General features: G+C 56.4%; 2 protein-coding genes across 3 annotated transcripts; one reads left to right on the forward strand and one right to left on the reverse strand.

Annotated features, from left to right (window-relative positions):
- Positions 1 to 344: 344 nt before the first annotated feature.
- COG1 (component of oligomeric golgi complex 1) lies at positions 345 to 8796 on the forward strand. The gene is made up of 14 exons (XM_058817049.1): positions 345 to 716; positions 1171 to 1415; positions 2028 to 2209; positions 2800 to 2970; positions 3049 to 3202; positions 3359 to 3569; positions 3695 to 4450; positions 4665 to 4811; positions 5621 to 5782; positions 6027 to 6154; positions 6543 to 6651; positions 7178 to 7287; positions 7367 to 7442; positions 8656 to 8796. Exons 1-14 carry the CDS (start codon positions 345 to 347, stop codon positions 8794 to 8796), a joined length of 2964 nt encoding a protein of 987 aa, XP_058673032.1.
- Positions 7558 to 17255, reverse strand: VCF1 (VCP nuclear cofactor family member 1). 2 transcript variants are annotated; one of them, XM_058817051.1, is made up of 4 exons: positions 17071 to 17255; positions 15220 to 15316; positions 11555 to 11617; positions 7558 to 9982 (listed from the first exon to the last, which is right to left on the reverse strand). In XM_058817051.1, the coding sequence occupies exons 1-4, from the start codon at positions 17115 to 17117 to the stop codon at positions 9740 to 9742; spliced, it is 450 nt and encodes a 149-aa protein (XP_058673034.1). In that variant the 5' UTR covers positions 17118 to 17255; the 3' UTR covers positions 7558 to 9739. The 2 variants fall into 2 exon arrangements, with proteins under 2 accessions (XP_058673034.1, XP_058673035.1); XM_058817052.1 differs by lacking the exon at positions 11555 to 11617.
- Positions 17256 to 17340: the final 85 nt, after the last annotated feature.

A 17340-nucleotide genomic window follows, 5' to 3' on the forward strand; every position in this document is an offset into this window, starting at 1 on the left:
GCTGTGCCCGACACAAAGATGGCGGCGCTGCCGTCGACAGCTGGGGCTGGATGTGCCCGACACAATGATGGCTATGCTGCCACCGTAACGGCACCGGGGTGCGGCTGTGCCCGGCACAAATATGGCGGTGCTGCCGTGGCCACATCCCGTGTGCCCGTTACAAAGAGGGCGGTGCTGTCGTGGTCACACTGCCATGTGCCCGTTACAAAGATGGCGGTGCTGCCATGGTCACACTGCCATGTGCCCGTTACAAAGATGGCGGTGCTGCCGTGGTCACACTGCCATGTGCCCGTTACAAAGATGGCGGTGCTGTCGTGGCCGCCCTCCCGGTGCCCGGCACAAAGATGGCGGCGCCGCCCCGCGGTGACGCCCGGAAGCGCCGTCCCCTTCCCGTGCCCAAGATGGCGGCGGCGGCCCCGCCGGTGCGGGCCGGGCCCGGTGCCGGTGTCGTGGCGGCGATGGCGGCGCGCGGTGCCGAGGCCGAGGCGCTGTTCGAGGCGCACACGGCGGCCGAGCTGCGGGCGGTGGAGCGGCGGCTGCGCGCCGGGATCGAGCAGAAGCGGGAGGAGCTGCGGCAGATGGTGGGCGAGCGCTACCGGGACCTCATCGAGGCGGCCGACACCATCGCCGAGATGCGGCGGAGCGCCGAGCGCCTGCTGGGCGCCGTCAGGGGGCTGCAGCGGGGCGGCACCGCCCGGCCCGGCCCCGCCGGCACGGTGAGCGACAGCGGGGCGGCCACGGAACCCCGCGGGGCCTCTTTCCCCCCTGGACCCGCTCTTTTTCCCGCACTCCGTCTCCCTGCCTGGCCCCTTCTCCCGCTCCTTTCCCACGTTCCCATGCCGTATTCTTGCCCCTCTTTTATCCCCCTGTCTATTCCTCCATCCCCTCTTTCCCCCTTGGATCCATTCTTTTCCCCCTACTCCTGCTTGGCCCCTTTCCCCACTCTCACCCCTTTCCCACCTTCTTCTCTCCACTTATCCCGTATTTTTGCCCCTCTTTTATCCCCCTGTCTATTCCTCCATTCCTTTTTTCCCTCTTGGACCCACTCTTTTCCCCCCACTCCATCTCCCTGCCTGCCCCCTTTCCCACCTTATTCTCTCCACCCATCCCATATTTCTGCCCCTCTTTATCCCCTGTCTACCCCCTCATCCCCCCGTGTTCCCCCTCCAGGTTCGCCCACCGGCTCACCAGAGTTTCTACGGGGCTGCAGCCCAGCTGAAGCTGCTGCTGGAGGTTCCCGAGCAGGTCTGGGGGGCGGTGGAGGGCGGCCGGTACCTGCCCGCGGCCCGGCTCCACCTGCTCGGGGCTCACCTGCGCCGCCAGCTGCAGCTCGACACCCCCCGAGCCCGCTCCAGCGCCGTGCTCGCCCGCTTCCCCATCCTGCTGCGGCAGGTGGCGGCGGCCAGCCACCTCCGGTGAGCCGGGAACGGGCACGGAACGGCCGGCTGGGCTGGGAAGGGCTGCGTGAGGAGGGGATGAAGCCCTGGCTCAGGTTACGCAGAGGAGTTTTGGCTGTCCCATCCCTGGGAGTGTCCCAGTGCCCCGTGCTGGGAGCTGGATGAGATTTGCCTGGTTTAGGGATTTGGAAGTGCTGGATGCTAAAGTTCCCTCCCAGCCCAAAGCACTCCCTGTCACTGGCTCAGACACAGCCCAGGGAAGGCAGGACAGAGATCAGCTGCAGCATGGTGGGAGAGTAATGCTTCACCTGTGCCAGGAGGCTCTGTCACCTGGATCCCACAGGAGAGCCCAGGGCAGGTGCCAGGCTGGTGGCACAGTGCCCCAGGGGTGCCCTGCAGAGCTGGCAGGCAGGGACAGAGGGATGTGAGGGAAAATCCCGTGGCCAGCAGCACATCCTGGGGGCTCCATCAGGTAACAGGACAGGACTGATTTAGGGAGATCCTTTCCAACCCAAAATATTCCACTTAAAACATCTCCCCAGCCCTGTATTACCCAGATACCAGTGGGAAGAGTCCCACACAAGCCACGGTGTGGCTCGGGCAGTGACTCGCAGCTGGTTCCCGTGGCAGATCCACCGTCCTGCAGGAGAGCAAGGCCCTGCTGCGCTGCCCCACGGGCTCGGAGCAGGCGGTGGCAGAAGCCCTGTGTGCCATCATGCTGCTGGAGGACAGCTCCCCTCGGCAGGCCCTGGCTGACTTCCTGCTGGCCAGGAAAATGGCCATCCAGCAGCTGCTGAACCAGCCCCACCACGGTCAGTGCCGCCGGGCTGCTCCCCGGGGGCTCGGGGGGAGCCTGCCCCCGCTGCAGGGAGGGGAGAGCCCCAGAAACTGGGGGGATGGTGAATGGGGAGATGGGAGAGTCACATAAATTGAGAAGATGAGAGATTCCCATAAATTGGGAAGATGGTGAATGGGAAGATGGGGGAATCCCCATAAATGGGAAGATGGGAGATTCCCGTAAATGAGAAAATGGTGAATGGGAAGATGAGAGATTCCCATAAATTGGGAAGATGGTGAATAGGAAGATTGGAGATTGCCATAAATTGGGAAGATGGTGAATAGGAAGATTGGAGATTGCCATAAATTGGGAAGATGGTGAATGGGAAGATGGGGGGATCCCCATAAATGGGAAGATGGGAGATTCCCATAAATCTCATGGTGACAGGGACACTGCAAAACAGCACCAAAATTGCCAGTTGTCAGGGGCTTTGGCCAAGCCCACCTGTACTGGGGAGGCAGGTGGGGCATTGAGTCCTTTGCCCTCCAGCCCTCCCTTGAAGGGACCCCCGTGCCTCTGAGCCGTGCTGAGGGGCTGCCCTGGCTCAGAGCCCCCTCTCTGCAGGCGCAGGTATCAAGGCCCAGGTGTGTTCCCTGATGGAGCTGCTCAGCACCACGCTGTTCCAGGCCCACGCTCTGTTCTACACCGTGCCCGAGGGGGTGCCCCCGGAGCCAGCCCTGCCCTGTGGGCTGCTCTTCTCCACCCTGGAGAGCAGCACGGGCCAGAACCCCGCAGGTGAGGCCTGCACCTGCCCAGGTGTGCGGGCAGGAGGGCAGGGTGCCTGTGCTGGGCTGAGCCTGGCTGTGCTTGCAGGGAGAGGAGGGGTGCTGCAGGAGGATCTGAAGCTGAGCAGTTGGTTCAAGTACCTGCCCGAGTCCGTGGTGGAATTCCAGCCGGCCCTGCGGACCCTGGCACACCCCATCAGCCAGGAGTACCTCAGGGAGACCCTGCAGCAGTGGATCAACATGTGAGTGGGACAGGGCGGTCCCAGCCTGGCTGCTTCCTCCTCATCCCCTCATCCTCCTCATCCTCACCCTGACTGAAGCAGCCAGAGGCAGCACGGCACACCCAGCACCCTGTGCCAGGGCCTCACCTGCTCACAGGGGTGAAACTTTGCCTGCAGGTGCAGTGAAGACATCAGGACGGGGGTGAGGACGCTGCTGGTGTACGTGAAGAGCATGAAGGGGCTGGCAGGGATCCGTGATGCCGTGTGGGAGCTGCTGTCCAGCGAGTCCAGCAGCCACAGCTGGGAGGCCGTGTGCCGGCGCCTGCTGGGCAGGCCTGTGTCCTTCTGGGAGGAGCTGCTGCAGGAGCTCTTCCTGGACAGGCTGCAGGTGGGTGCTGAGCCCTGGGGAGCCTTGCTGTGCTCCCCCAGGAGTTGTCTCACCCAGCTCACAGTGCACTCAGCGTGGGTTTTAGTGTCCCATTGAATTTGGTTTTTCTCCTGGTTCCGTTGCAGACTCTGACCAAGGAAGGCTTCGACTCCATTTCCAGCAGCTCCAAGCAGCTGCTGGCTGCAGCCTTGCAGGAGCTGGAAGTGAAAGGTGGCAGCGGTGCCCTGAGCAAGCAGATCCAGCTGGAGCACAACGTGTCCCTGTTCCTGTGGTCGGAGAGCCCCGGGGACCTGCCCGGGGACGCGGCGTGGGTCAGCGTGGGGCAGCGCGGGCCCTTCGCCCGCAGCGGGCTGGCCATGAAGGCACAGGCGCTCACCCCGTGCGTGCAGAGCTTCTGCTCCACGCTGGACTCCAAGCTGAAGGCCAGGCTGGAGGATGTCCTGTCCTACCTCCCCGGGGACGACTCTGTCCCCAAGGAGCCGCCGCACTCTGCCTTCGACCGCTTCGCCGACGCCGGCACCGTGCAGGAGCTGCTGCGTGACAGCTGTGTCGCCTGCATCCAGCACCTCCTGGGCTGCGTCCAGGAGCAGCTCCAGAGTGCCCAGGGCCAGCTGGACCCTCCTGGGGATGCCAGGCTCCACGCGGTGCTCTTCATGGCCAGGCTGTGCCAGGCCCTGCCCGAGCTGTGCCCGCACCTGCAGCGCTGCGTGCTGGGCCGGCCGGGCGGCGCCGAGCCCAAGGAGCCGCGCTCTGCCAAGAAACTGGGCAAGGGCAAGGCCCAGGAGGTGCCCCCCGAGCTGGCCAAGTGGCAGGGGGTGAAGGCAGAGCTCCTGCAGCAGAGCCTGGTGGCTTACCAGCTCTGGAGCTCGGCTGTCACCAAAGTAAGGAGCGGTTTCCCTCCTCAGAGGTGGTTTTGGGGAGGGCTTCATCACTGGGGCTGCCCAGAGCTCCCTGTGCTGCTGCCTGGTCACAGGGTGGCTCCAGGGGCTTGGTGTTCATGAGGGTCACTTTGAGGGGTGCAGCAGGTCACAGGCAGGGTGGCCTTGGCTTTGTTAGAAGTGTCCTGTGATTGGGACTTTCATTGTTGTGCTCCAGGCCCTGGTTCAGTGCTTCACCCACACGTTGCTGCTGGACACAGCTGGCTCTGTCCTGGCCACAGCCACCAACTGGGACGAGATTGAAATCCAGGAGGAGACCGAGTCTGGGAGCAGTGTGACATCCAAGATCCGGCTGCCAGTGCAGGTACGAGGGACAGCCTGAGGGAGGAGCCCAGCGCTGGCTCCAGAACCGCTTGCTGAGTGCTGGGGAGGGTGTTTGGTGTCACCAGCAGGGGACAAACACTCAGTGGTGCTCTCTGAGACACTCACCTCGTGAGGACAGAGGTCAGAGGAAGGAAATAGGTCATTATTGCTGTTTATCTCTACGAGGAAGGTTGGCCCAGATCCTGTAAAACTGAGCCAGAGGAGGACTTAGGCCTGGTTTAAACACAGAGGTTCCATGGAAGCTGGGTGCATTGAAGGACAGGGCTGCAGCAGTGGGACTGTGGAATCCTGAGGGAGCTGAGGCTTCCCAAAGGTGTGGTGGTGGCACAGGAAGGGCCTCACAGGGACAGAGCAGGTGACAGAGGGGAGGAGGGCCAGGCCTGGAGTGAGTTCTGTGTTTGCACAGCATGGGAGGGGCTGGACAGGGAAATGCAGTGAGCCTTCTGCAGTGAATTCTGTTATCTGAGGGGAAAAGCAGCTGGGTGAGAATGCAGGAGGCCCAGGAGGTGAGGGAAGAACACCCCCAGGGAGTGGGTGGGCAGAAGATTAACGGGCAATTCTCTTCTCACTGCACTCAGTGTCGGGTAAAATCTTTTGGGGGCTTTGGGAGCCGCTGTAACCCAAAATCTGGGGTGTCAGTAACCCAGACCCTGTGAGATACCTGAGCCAAGCTGCGGGGCAGAGCTTTGTGGCTGCTCTGAGTGGGACACTCCCACCAGGCAGCAGAAGGGCTGTGGAGGGGAATGGAGTTCACAGAGCAGCTGCAAATAAACTCTGTTCTCTGCCCAGCCCTCGTGGCACGTGCAGTGCCTGCTGTTCAGCCTGTGCCAGGAGGTGAACAGGGTTGGTGGGCACACCCTGCCCAAGGTGACCCTGCAGGAGCTGCTCAGGAGCTGCATGGCAGAGGTGCTGGCTGCCTATGGGAAGCTGGTGGAGCAGAAGCAGGAGAAGGTACCTGGCTGTGGGATGGGAGGGAGAAGGTGGCTGGGAATGCTGGGGCACATCCAGCTCCTGGAACAGAAAAATGACAGCGTTACAATGCCTGTCCTGCCAGCTGGAAAGGGAACACCCTGGAAAGGCAGACACCAGATTTCACACTCTGGTTGTGCCTTGGCCTTGGTGTTCTCAGATGTTGCTCCTTGGGCAGCGTGCCCTGTGCCAGGGAGGAGCCCATTCCTGCCTGTCCTGTTTGCAGAGGCCAGACAGCTTCCCCCTGACCCAGAGCAGAGCCCTGCAGCTACTCTACGACCTGAGGTACCTCAGCATCATCCTGACAGCCAAGAGTGAGGACACAAAACCCAGCAGGATCAAGCAGGACTCCGGGTATGGCACATTCTGGGGTTCACATCCTCCAGCAGGGCTTTGGGGGGCCCTGAACCAGTGCAAGCTCCAAGCTCTGACACTGCACAAACACTGAGCTCATCCTCAAACCAGAGGAGGGTTCTGTGGCCAGGGGCCAGGTGTCCATAGGATACCCTCAGAGGGTGCCCCTGGACAGAGCAGTTGAGCTTCCAGCCAAGAGTCAAAGCCCTGGGAGGTACCACGGGGAGCAGTTTGGGTTGTGTAAGAGCTGGGAACCCTTGGGGCAGCTGCCCTTGTGCTGAGTAATTCCTGCTGTGCTCAGTCACCCCAGACAGGAAATCCCTGGCTGCTCCAGAGCTGGCATCACCAGGATGTCACCCCTGACAGGAGCTCTCTGCTCTGCCTGCAGGATTGACAAGGTCATCGACTTCCTGGAGGGACACATCGATCCCTTTGACCTGGATGTCTTCACCCCACACCTGAACAGCAACCTGAACCGCCTGGTGCAGAGAACCTCGGTAGGGAGCAGGGCTGGACAGCAGGGAACTGCACAGTGCCTTCAGCAGGGCAGCTGGGCTGGCTTTGAGCTGCTCAGTGCCTCAAGATAAGCACTGGCACTTGCCTGCAAAGGGGAAGAGTGCTCAGTGCCAGCTGGAGATAAGAGGAGCTGGCTGAGCTGGCTGCACGGCCCCGCTGCTGTGGGGCTGCCTGAACTTTATCTAACAGGATTCACCGGAGCCTGTGCCACACTAATTGGGTTAAGTGGTGCTGAAACAGGTCTGGGACTCAGCTGTGGGAATGATTAAATACCAGGGTTAAGAGGGGGGAGAGAGGCACTTCCTGTTCACACTCAGTGCTGATGGTGTGCAGTGGATTTACCATGTACTGTGGGGTCAGCTCTGCAGGAACCCCAGATCCACACAGCTCCTGGTGCCTTCCAGCTTCTCTTCCCCAAATCCTGCTGCCTTCCAGCTTCTCCTCCCCAAATCCTGCTGCCTTCCAGCTTCTCCTCCCCAAATCCAAGCCTCTGCTGGTGCCTTGCAGGTTCTCTTTGGGCTGCTGACTGGGACAGAGAACCAGTACACGAGCAGGGGCGGCGCTCTGAGCTCGCAGGAGCTGCACAACATCCTGCCCTTAGCATCCAGCCAGATCAGGTGAGGCACCCAGCTCTTCCAGGCATCCTCCTGCCTCTGGGAAGCTGCTCTGGAACATTTCTTTCTTCCATCTCTTAAGGTTTGGACTCCTGCCACTGAGCATGTCGAGCTCAAGGAAGAGCAAGTCCACTGCCAGGAGCACAGAAAGAGTCCAGGTTGGTGTTTGAAGTGAGTTGTAAAAACAGGAATATTTTCCCAGTGTTCATTGTCCCCCTGACACTGGAGTTTATGGGCAAAGAAGAAAGTAGCCAAACATTATTTCACCTGATTTTTATTTTCAGTAAAAGGAATCATTACGGCAGCACAGCAGGGGATGGGGTGGATTTCTCCAGGACTGTCCAAACCCCACCCAGCCTTTGCCCCTGAGGTTTTGGGGCCACTGCTCTGTGGCAGGCAAAAACCACTGCAGGGGCAGTGAGGGTTGACAAGGATGAGGGCAATGCATCAAAGCTCATTAAAGAGGGCTGCAGGAAAGGCTGAGGGACAGCAGCTAATGCTTGAACTCCTTTGCAGTGGGATGCTGCCCTGTAACCTGAGGAGGCCTGGCCAGGTACCCCAGCCTAGTGAGGCTGTCCTGCTGCTCCCCTGGTGCTGAGCTGTAGAAGCCAATGTTTCTGTTGCTCCATTTCCCCCAGTTTAAAACATCTGCTTTGTTGGAGCTCTGTGTGCTGGGTGAGAGCCAAGGAACACCTCAGTGCTGTGGCAAGCAGCAATTCATGTTTCCTTTACTTATTACCAGCCCAATCTATCCCTGCTGGTCTTGGCAACTGGGACAAGTTGTTGAGTTGGTAAGAGCCAAGACAAAGAGGTCAAGGCCTGGTTTTACCAGTGTCATTTGAGATGATGTTCAATTTCTCAGAGCCCTTAAGGGCCAGACCCAGCAGAAGGGGTGTTTAAAAGCCCAGAACTTCCCAGCAAAGGTGTTCCTTACTTCTCACAGCTCAGCTGGACTAGAGCATAGCAGTGTGCAGTGGTGTCTGCCTCATTCTGTCAGTCCCCTGAGCTCTGTGCTGTGCTCAGCACACCTGTGTCCTGTGCTAGCCACACTTCCCAGCATCCCTGACAGATGCTTGCTCCTCCTTCAATGCTAAAACTCTTCTGGAGAGGTTAAAATCTGCAGTTCTCCAGGAACAGCTCCTGCAGGGGCACCAGCTGTGCTTCTACCACGCTGTGTGAGGGTTTTGCTGAGTGTTCCTTGGGGTTTTATGAGCATTGAGCGACATCTGCCAAGTGCCCGTTGCCAGCAGCAGCGAGGTGTGTGTGTGTGTGTGTCACTCCCCCAACAGTGCCACTGCCCTGTGCTGCTGAGGGGACAGAGGGAGCCCCAGGGCTGCTGTGACAGTCAGAGTCACTTTTGTGTCCCCCAAGGGCCAGGCTGCAGCTGCTGTGCTGCCCAGGGAGGACGAGGCCCGGCCGGGCTCGCTGTTCCGGCAGCTCCTCACCGACGACGAGGACACCGCGGCCCCGTCCCTCTTCAAGCTGGGCTGGCTCTCGGGCATGACCAAGTGAGGCAGCAGCAATAAAACTGCTCTGGCTGTTTGTCTCCACTGAGATGTGCCTGTCTGTCTGTCCCCTCGGTGACACCTGCGGGATTGTCAGGATTCCCCTCCTCAGAGCAGGGCGTGGCACGGGAAGCAGGCACAGCTTGGATTGTCCTTGTCCCCTGGCTGCTGCAGCAGAGGTGGAGCTGCTCTTTCACCTCCTATCCTCACATTGTTACAGTCAAATTAAAGGGGAAAAAAGCCAAAACAACCTACACACTAACAGAAAACAAAACATTTCACAGCTGGGGAAGGGGTGCTGAAGCAGGGTAAGATGCCTGTGTCCTCCAGGCACCACCTCCCTGCTCTGAGAGGCCCCTGCAGCACCTGCCCGACCTGTCCTGCTCTGATTTCACATTTCCCTGCCAGTCCTGCAGCACTGAGGCTCATGAGAGAAACCTCGTCACCCTGAGCTGGGTGGGAGCTCACAGGCCTAAGCACCTGCACTCGCTGGTCCTGTTCTCACTAACTCTAAATGCTCAAATAATTATGTTGCCAAATCATTTTTTAACTAGTTTATTGAAATTAAAAAAAGACTTATAAAACTGAAGAGGAACGCTTAAGAGAACTTTACAGAAAGCAACAACTTGCTAACAAACAGATTAGGCAGTCGATTGGAATTGGACAGTTTGCAATCCTATAACACACATGTGGACTCCTCAGTCTCCTCTTGCCACATACTTTAGAACCACCCCAAAAAGAATCCTATAAAAATTGCTTCAAAGCCCCTTTTGCATTGCAATAGTGCAGCAAACCACAAGTAAACAATCTCCTGTTAACCTGTTATTTCAAATATAGACTGAAAAGGCAACAGGCAATTTTGTGCAATTCCATTTTAACAAACTTTGAAGTTGAAATATCAAATCTACACAGTGCTGTCCCTTCACAGAAGGCAGGGAGCTGCTGGGTCATCATGTAGGGAGGCGTCCCCGGCTCTGTAGGCTGTGGAAGTGGGCTTCCTTCAGGATCTGGTTGATGTGGAAGTAAGGACCTTGGCTTAGTGCAGACTGCTCGTGGAAGGGCTGGGAGGAGACAGGGCTGGATCCTGCAATCCTGGGGTTGAGGCTGGCCTCTGCTCTGTCGGGGCTGTTGATGCTGCTGCTGCTACAGCTGCTGCTGCTGCTGCTGCTGCTGCCGCTGTCACTGCTGGAGGACTGGGACACACAGAGGGTGAACAGCAACATCAGACACTTCCTCCTCACCCCACAAACCTTTAGGATAAACCCCTCCCTTGCACGCTTCCAGCCCCACGGACTGATTAAATCCACCTTGGCACGGAGAGGTTGTTGTTGCCCACAGCAGTGTCACAGAGCTGAAGGGACAAGCCTTCAGCCAGGGTTCAGTGACCTCCAGGGTGTTGGATTTCAATCCTCCCCAGTTAAAGCCCTCAGCTCTGCCCCCAAGCCCACGTTTGCGCTAGTGAAGTTTGCGGGGGTGATCCGAGAATTGGAAAATAAAGAACATTCCCAGGGAGCTGCAGTGCCAGTGCAGGCAGGGCAGGGTTGGCACTAGAGGTTTGAAGGGAGCACCATGCAAAGCTCTTTCCTACAAGGCAACCCCAAAGTGAGATCTGAAGCATCCAAAGCAAGAGCTGTGAGAAACAAATGCACACAAGACCCACTTGAAGTCTTTGAACACCCTACCATCAATACTCTTCTCCCAGTTAAACACTCCATGGCAGAGTTAACTGGAAGTGTTCCACAGCAATTCCACACCAATTTACTGAACATGACAGTGAAAGAGCAACAGGCACTGAGGAATTGCTCATGCAGGAAAAAGAACTCAGCATTTGACTGGGATAAGAGGCCAGGGCTCATTTGCCAGCATTTAGGACAACCACATTTCATGGGCATGGCTGGGAGAGCATTTGCCATCATCATAAGGGATTCAAAGACATAAAACACCATTTAAGGGCTGCTAAGGAAAGGTTCCATTAGTTCCAGTTTTAGTTTGTGTGATCTGCTGGTCAGGACCTGCAAATATCTGGGTGAGTCAATCAGCAAGTGGCTACTCTGCCACCCCATAAATGATTCATCAAAGCAGACAAAGTGACAGCAGCTAAAAAAAAAATCGATATTTTTCTAAGGATGAAGCCACACAAGTCACAGCTTTGTGGCCACATCAGAAGAGGACAAATTTCACTAAATCCTCAGGGATTTACCAGTCAGCACCTCTTCCAGAAGGGCTTCACCAGGAGTAAATCAGGAATGGTGCAAACTGCACCCAGCAGTGTGTGTGTGTAAATCAGGAATGGTGCAAACTGCACCTAGCAGCATGTCTGGAGTAAATCACATACCCAGCAGTGTGTCAGGAGTAAATCACACAGCCAGCAGCGTGTGCAGTGCCCAGGGAGGCACTGTGGATGTTTGGGTAGAACACAACCCTCCCCCCGGCCCTGATCCACCATCGATCCTGACCATCCAACCCTGACAAATTCCTTTGTTGTGCTAAGCACCAAAAACGCTTCAGCTCTGTGGGAGCACAGCAAGCCAAGCCGAGGGCCCCGGGCTGCGAGAGGGGAGAGAAACACAGCGGGGTCATTGCCCAGGGAGCAGAGATGGAACCACGGGAGCCAGCAGCCCCTCTGCCCACACCAGAGAGGGAGAGAGCCCCGGCAGCACAGGGAGGAGCTGGGGTGTGCTGGGCAGCGCAGCTGCTGTTGCAGAGCAGCACAAAGAGTCACACGCGATGCTGAGGGGGCCCAGCAGCCTCGGAGAGAAACCCACCGCACAGGACACTTTGTTTCCTTTTAGTCTGCGCTCCTTAGTGGGCTTCGTTACAGCCACCTTCTGCAAATCAAGGTAAAAATCCAAATGAGAACCTGGCCTGGCGTGCTGCTCACGTTTCACATCGCAACAAACATTTTCCAGCTGTTAGCAGTGAGTGTTGTGTGCACCTCAGAGCTGGCAGCGTGTCCTGGGACGTGCTTCTGACACCTCAGGCTGGTGACAGGGGGGGTTGCTCAGGCCCTCTTTATTTCCAGTTCTCTAAGGCAAAGGTTCACTAGCACTGGCACCCCCCACCACTGCCCACGTCACATGGAGCACCTACCATGTCCCCAGGCTGTGGTGCACACTCTGAAACGCATTTGGACTACAATCAGACAAGAAAAGAATCCTTAAAGTCATCAAGTCAGCAAGACAGGCATCACCAAAGCTTTACAGGGGCAAAGGAAAGCAGCCCAGTGATATTAATGAATACTTTAGCTATCAAATGCAGCCCACTGATATTTATGAATACTTCAGTTATCAAAAGGGCATCTTCAAGGTTTACTGGGCTCATTAACCCTTAACATCACACTTCAAGTTTTAAAACAAACAAATGTCCTGTTAAACGTGCAGATCTGGGACAATCCCTCGGGACAGGAACTGCAGAAAGAGCCACTCGACCCCTGCTGCTCTCAATGCCTTCCAAGAGGAGTTTAACAGAGCCACGGCCTGGTTTTAGTCAGAACTGAAGAGCAGCCCTTCCCTGGATAGTGGAGGACAAGAACTTTGATTTGATCTGTGCCAAGAACCCAGCAGCGTTCACTCCTGCCCAGAACAAAGCGGAACTGTGAGAAATTGGGGTTTGCAGAAGTTGTTCAGGAAGGAAAGGGTCAGCCAGAACACTCAGACTCGCTTCCTTCCCTGGGAAAACCAGAGCAAAGGGTTTGCACTGGGGATTGCCCAGGCTGCAGAGCTCAGCTGGGAACCTCAGCACTGCCCTTGGAGGATCCACTGGAACCCCAGCATTGGAGGATCCACTGGAACCCCAGCTTTGGAGGATCCACTGGAACCCCAGCATTGCCCTATGAGGATCCACTGGAACCCCAGCATTGGAGGATCCACTGGAACCCCAGCTTTGGAGGATCCACTGCAACCCCAGCATTGGAGGATCCACTGCAACCCCAGCATTGCCCTTGGAGGATCCACTGCAACCTCTCCTGGCCTGATCTGGGGACAAGCAATGGATTTCTAACCAAACACAGGGCAAACAACACAGCTGAGCTCCTGGAAAAGGGAGGACAGGCTGAACAGGAAGGGAAATTGCATGGCAAAGGCTCTGCCTTGCTAATGTTTAACCCTGGCTGCAGCTGCAGCCCTGTGGCCATGGACTGAGCCCAGGACAGAGGTTTCTGTCACCTGTGAGAGGCTTCTCCAGGAGCACCAGGAATGGCACATCCTTACAGCAAGTGGCCAAAAAGCAGCACTGCTGGAGATTGAAGAGAATGTGTTTCCATCCTGGGGAAGCTGGAAATGCTGCCTGTCCTGGGTGAAAGGACAATGCAGAGGCAGAAAACAGCAAATCCTCTGGAACTGGATGTGATGAGGATGAGCAAAGTCAGGGACTGAGGGGTAACATCACAGAATTGCCCAACTTTGAACTGCCACTGAGGAAAAACCTCCCTTCACCTCATTCTCCAGAGCAAAATGCGCAAGACAAAAATAATGGGAAGAGATCCTGGCAAAAAACCCTGCCTGACTGCCATCAGGTTTAAAACCCTGCCTGACTGCCCATCCTGAGGCTGTGTTCTCAAAGAGGCCTCACTCTGCAAGAGGGAACAGTCAGTTTGAACCAAAACAGCCCACAGGAATCAGGACTTTGGGTAATGTTTCACAAAAAGCAGCTGTGCAATGCCCTGTGATGAAAAGCAACTCTCCTGTGCTCTTGGAAGTCACAAATTGCTCCCATTCCCCTTTTCCAGGCAATATCCCAAATCCAGGGGGATTTTTAGCCAGCTAGACGTGTCTTTGCACACAACAAGCTAAATGCAAGTGTTGCAAAGTGGCTGAGACTTTCCAAGCTGCACCAATGGGGAGCACTCGTGCACAATGAGCACAAGGATTTCTCCCCTTGGCACAGGAAGTCCTTAACCAAATGTTGGAATAACACAGATTTAATCTCGTGGCTTGAATTTCTGGGCATGCTCAGCTGAGGGATCTGACAAGAAAAACAAGCCAAAAAAACAAAAACAAAAAAAAAAAAAACAAAAAAAACCCACAAAAACAAAAACAAAAAGCAAAAAAAGCTCCATTCATCAGGAGAAAACATTGGGAATTCTGTTCAGTGCTGTTTGAGAAGCTGTGCCCACATTCCTCAGCAGGGAGAGCTCCTCCCTGCCTCACACCAGGGTTTAATGAGTGAAAACCAGGCTTTACCAGGCAAGTGCATGCAAGAAGCAGGGTCTGTGTTAGGCTGAGCTGTTCCAGGGCTGCTGTCACCCCTGGTGTGTGGCACTGCCAGCCCTGCCCCATCACCAGGTGCTCACACTGCAAGCAAAGGTGCTGCTTCTGGCACTCACCATTTCCTGATATCCTTAATTTCATTAGTGCCACACTAAATCCGTGCCAAAGCTGCTTTGGCTTTACCTACCCTACACACACCGAGGGCTCTGACCTGTGGGACAAGTGATCCAGGGTCAGCTGGCACAAAGCAGGCTGCTGCTCCCAAAAAACCCCAAAATGCAGAGTTTCCCCCCTGAACACACAGCAGCTTCCATCCCAGGGGATTCCTCTGTGATGGAGAGCAGCTCTTAGGGCATTTCCAGCATTCCTGTCACTTAATCTACTTGTCCGGGTTAACAAGAGAGTTTCCCTCACAACAGGAATGTAGAAATATCCATTTCCAGATTGTAAAAGAGCTCCAAGTTACACAGCAACTAAATGTTTTCTGTTTTTCAATTAACAGTTGAATAATTGAGATAATTCTGTAATAATTCAGACTGTAATTGCTCATTACAATCCACCTTCAAAGTGAGGAGGCTCTAAAAAACTGAGGATATGTCCAAAACCTTCAAAGAAATTAATTTCATTAACTTCAGAGTGCTCTGCACCCTTTTTCCATTAATGTTTTACAACACAAGGACGTGGCTCACAGTGAATTTTCAGGTGATTCACCCAGGTGACATCTGGCAGCAGTTGGGAAATCAGCAATTTATTTTTTTTAAGACAAGAAATCTCAAATTACACTGAGAAAACACATGTCTTGCTTAAACTGAGCAGCTCTACCAGAGCATTTTTTGCACATCAGATAAGGCCTGTCTGGAATGTGTTTTGTCTTTCTCCCACAAACAATCACCTCCCTGTGAGCAAAGGCAAAGCTGATGGTCAGGCACAGTGAGCACAGGGACACATCCCCCCAGCTCTGGGCACAGCTCAGCCCAAACCAAAACCAAAACCCTGGAAATTCTTTCCCTGGGTGCTGCAAGGCAGGATTTGAAATTTCCTCCCAGAAATATTCAGGCCAGGCATAACCAGGCTCACTGGAAATGCTGATTTCCAAACTGATTTCAATCTCTGATGTCACCAAGCCAAACCTCACGCCCTCAAACACAAAGCTATGAAATAAAAATGGAAATAAATGCACAGATATTGAAATGCAGCCTGGCTTTGGCTGGGAAGGCTCTCACCTCAGTGTCCCACGAGTCCTGCAGGACAGAGCTCCTGGTGCTACGTTTGCTCTGGGGAACGTGACCATCCTCTTCAGTGCCATTCCTCCTCCTCTTCCTGCAGGGAGAGGAAATGATCAGTGAAAGAAAGCTCACTGAAAGCTCAAGAAACAGCTCATTAATCCATGTCCTCTGAAGGCACCCAAAAATGCAGGGATAAATGAATGCAGGGTGTCCCCAGCCCCCTGAGGTGCTGTGGGCCCCCACATTTCCCAGAGAAAAGGATCCTGCTCCTCACAAGATGTTTCCTATCGGTGTAAGGGACCTGGATTAAAACCATCCTCATTTAACAACTGCCAGCCTTGCAGATGTAGAAATAATCCCTGGGCTCAGAGTGACACCTGACAGGCTGGGGACAGCCCTGGGACGAGTGGCACTGAGCACATCTCCAATGATTCACCTGCTCTCACCACCCCACAAGGACTCTTCGGCCTCTCCCCTCTGTCTGGAGTCACATTCCAAAGCAACCACATTTCCCAAATGAGGTTTTGTCAGGAAACATCTTGTGCAAAACAAACTCTTCCCTGTCTCTGATGCATTTCCCATCCTCTCATGGCACCTTGCACTGTCTGGCATGGTGGGTGCAGGTTTTAACCCCACTTTTATCCAGATCTTTGCAGGCATCGAGGCAAAGCAGAGTTGGGAGGAGCACAGTGCTGATGTTCCCAGATTGCAGGAGATAAAGGGAACACCTCAACCACCAGGCTGGACAGGAGCTGGGGACAAGCTGGGGCAGTGGGAGGTGGCACTGGATGGCACTGAAGGTCACTGCCAGCCCACGATTGGTGATTCTGTGCCACCAACACAGCAGCAGCTGCTCCCCAGCAGCCTCCCAGAATTCCCACACAAACATCAAACGATTCCTCCCCGCCCCACAAACACGACGAGTCAGCCAGGATCCAAAAAAACACGGGATGGAGCCGTTCTGGTGTGCCTAAAATTAACCCGTGCTCGGATGAGTCAAAACACACTCGAGGGAGGCATTCGTAGGTATTTATAACCGGCTCCTCTCTGTGCAGCAGGCTCTGGCCCACGCCTACAGCCCGGAGCTGCCTCGCTGCTCCGCATCCCTCAAAGGCAGGCACTGAACGCTGTCCGTCTGTCCGGGATCGCTCTCTGGGGAAGGGATTCTCCTCGGGAGCCTCTGGCTCCTTCCTTCCCCAACCCCTGCAGTGACCTCGGGGCTTGGGGCACCCTGGGTGTTTGTGCCCATGGCAGGGGGAGCACGGGATGGGGTTTGGGGTTCCTTGAACCCCATTCCCCAACTCCACAATCCCCCACGATCCCTCATCTTCTCCCCCACATCCCGTGGTAGGGGGAACACGGGACAGGCTTTAGGGTCCCTTCTACCCCATTCTCCGACCCCACGATCCCTCACAACAACTTCCCAGTGCCCACCTGCTCCGCAATCCCTCAGATTTCTCCCCCACATCCCATGGCAGGGGTGGCGCAGGATGGGCTTTGGAGTTCCTTTCACCCCATCCCTTGACTCATGATCCCCCCTCAGCCTCTCAGCTCCCACCTGCCCCACGATCCCTCAGCTTCTCCCCCACATCCCGTGGCAAGGGTGGCATAGGACGGGCTTTAGGGTTTTCCACCCCATTCTCCGACTCCACGATCCCCCTCAGCCCCTCAGTGCCCACGATCCCTCAGCTTCATCCCCCGCATCCCCTCACCCTCCGGAGCGCCCCCAGCCTGCCCGACCCCCGCAGCCCCACTGAACCCTCCGAGCGCTCGGTGTCCGCTCTCCCCTTCCCCTGAGCGCGGCCGCTCCTTCCCCCCGCTCCCTCAGGCCTCGCCGCCCTCACGCACCTCTGTCTCGCTCCCCGCTCGCTCGGCAGCGGCTGCCGGCAGCTCATGGCGGGCGGGAGCGCGGCGGGGCGGGCGGAGGGGCCGCGCTGAGCGGGACAGGCCGCGCCGAGGAGCGGAGGCCGCGCTGAGGGGCGGCAGCGCGGCCCTGCCCGGCCCCGAGCGCCGCTTCCGCCGCGTCCGCCGCTTCCGCCGCCTCGCCCCGCGACGTCACGGCGTGCGCCGGGGCGGGGGGCCGGGACATTGTGACGTCACAGCGCCGCCGCGCGGGCG

Source organism: Ammospiza caudacuta, chromosome 19 (assembly GCF_027887145.1).
Source record: "Ammospiza caudacuta isolate bAmmCau1 chromosome 19, bAmmCau1.pri, whole genome shotgun sequence".
NCBI lineage: Eukaryota > Metazoa > Chordata > Aves > Passeriformes > Passerellidae > Ammospiza > Ammospiza caudacuta.

Excerpts from the sequence above, each read along its gene's own strand:
- VCF1 (XM_058817051.1), bottom strand. The coding sequence starts at position 17,117 with ATGAGCTGCCGGCAGCCGCTGCCGAGCGAGCGGGGAGCGAGACAGAG. Across the intron at positions 15,317-17,070 it reads GAGCGGGGAGCGAGACAGAG|GAAGAGGAGGAGGAATGGCA; the intron begins GTGCGTGAGGGC and ends CTCTCCCTGCAG. Across the intron at positions 11,618-15,219 it reads AGGACTCGTGGGACACTGAG|AAGGTGGCTGTAACGAAGCC; the intron begins GTGAGAGCCTTC and ends CTTGATTTGCAG.
- COG1 (XM_058817049.1), top strand. The coding sequence starts at position 345 with ATGGCGGCGCCGCCCCGCGGTGACGCCCGGAAGCGCCGTCCCCTTCCC. Across the intron at positions 2,971-3,048 it reads CACGGGCCAGAACCCCGCAG|GGAGAGGAGGGGTGCTGCAG; the intron begins GTGAGGCCTGCA and ends CTGTGCTTGCAG. Across the intron at positions 7,443-8,655 it reads GGAGCACAGAAAGAGTCCAG|GGCCAGGCTGCAGCTGCTGT; the intron begins GTTGGTGTTTGA and ends GTGTCCCCCAAG.